The 1,502-nt window shown below is 35.2% G+C and overlaps 1 protein-coding gene across 1 annotated transcript in view; it reads left to right on the top strand.

Annotated features, from left to right (window-relative positions):
• LYST (lysosomal trafficking regulator) overlaps window positions 1-1,502 on the top strand; it is a 155,321-nt gene that overhangs the window by 77,591 nt on the left and 76,228 nt on the right. Inside the window, exon 28 of the mRNA XM_012660158.1 lies at window positions 816-1,007. Coding sequence (XP_012515612.1) covers window positions 816-1,007 — 192 coding nt within the window. The remainder of the gene's footprint in view (window positions 1-815; window positions 1,008-1,502) is intronic.

A 1,502-nucleotide genomic window follows, 5' to 3' on the forward strand; every position in this document is an offset into this window, starting at 1 on the left:
GAAGGGTTCTGTTATTCCTCACCTACCAAGACGTCATTTTGGTTCCTATGGTCAGCTTCCAATGCCCTTCTCCTTCAACCCATTAAATCAAGACTCATCCCTCCAGTTTTCTCCCGGATGCACTACTTGCGTTGTATCTCCCAGAGCAGGTGCGGTAATAGTGCCAGAAATGCCACTCCTACTCGTTCAATCTCAGGAAACGTTTCGGAAACGTTTCTCAGGAAATGCTTCGTAGCATTGAATTCCAAATGACACGTACACTCTAAATCATTTTAATAACAAATCACTGGAATTATATTCACCTTTCTGATTTTTTCACTTTCAATTATTGATTTCTATTTTGTCACTATATACAATTTTCAAAACTATGCTATAAAATTCAACAATAGTAATTATCCAGAAATAGTAATGTTCTCACTAAAACATGATATGCTTTAAAACTCTGTTGATTTTGGAATACAAGGAAGTGAAACAGTATTTGAAAATATTTTATCAAAACGTTCTGAACTAGTTATGGCTACTTAATCCTTTTTTTTTTTTTTTTTACAAGATTCAAACTTTGCAAAATGATATCCATTCTAAGCTGTGTCACTAGCTTCAACATTGTTTTTTAGGACTTTGAAAACAGAAGTACTGTTGCACTTCCTCAAAGAGAGAGAAACATCACTTAATCACTTTCTTTCCTTTGTATAAATTAACTCTGAAATAAATAAGGTTCTTTTCATGGCCTGATAATCAAAAGTTGGCAGCAAAAATACTTTCTCTGATCTTTGTTAACACTGGCATTTGATGTTTTAATTTATGTACTATTGCAGGTCCTCGAAAATTTCCCCTTGCTCAAACTGAATCTCTTCTGGTGAAAATGCGTTCGGTGGCAAATGATGAGCTTCACATGATGATGCAGCGGAGAATGAGCCAAGAGAATCCCAGCCAGGCATCTGAAACAGAGCTTACGCAGAGACTGCAGAGGCTCACTGTTCTAGCAGTCAACAGGATTATTTATCAAGGTAAGACTATAGGATTAATTTGTTCTTCCTCAGATATTGAATGAAAAGGAAAATAATGTAAGAGGGAACTGGTTAGTTTTCAAATTCTTAAACAGCATTATTTTTCAATTCTTAACATCCACATTATTAAAGGAATTTCTTGTTTAGAACTGATAGTCTTAAATAAAAGTCCACTTTTTAATGTGCTAAATGCTACCCTAGATTGACCATTGATTTTAAAATCGTGTGGCACCTCCAATATGATCTTTTGAGATCATTGTAGATTCACGTGCAGTTAAGAAATAATATGGAGAAATCCTGTGTGCTCTTTGCCCAGTTTCCCCCAATGAATCTTGCAAGACTGTAATACAGTATCACCACTAGGATAGGACATTCATGTACAAGTTTTTATGTGACTGTAAGTCCTCATTTTTCTGAGATAAATGCCCAGGAGTGCTATACGTAGAGCAACCACTAAAAACACTATTCAAAGAAATACATTCCAAAACACTATAT

The sequence above is a fragment of the Propithecus coquereli genome, unplaced genomic scaffold, assembly GCF_000956105.1.
Source record: "Propithecus coquereli isolate 6110/MARCELLA unplaced genomic scaffold, Pcoq_1.0 Scaffold66, whole genome shotgun sequence".
Lineage (NCBI taxonomy): Eukaryota > Metazoa > Chordata > Mammalia > Primates > Indriidae > Propithecus > Propithecus coquereli.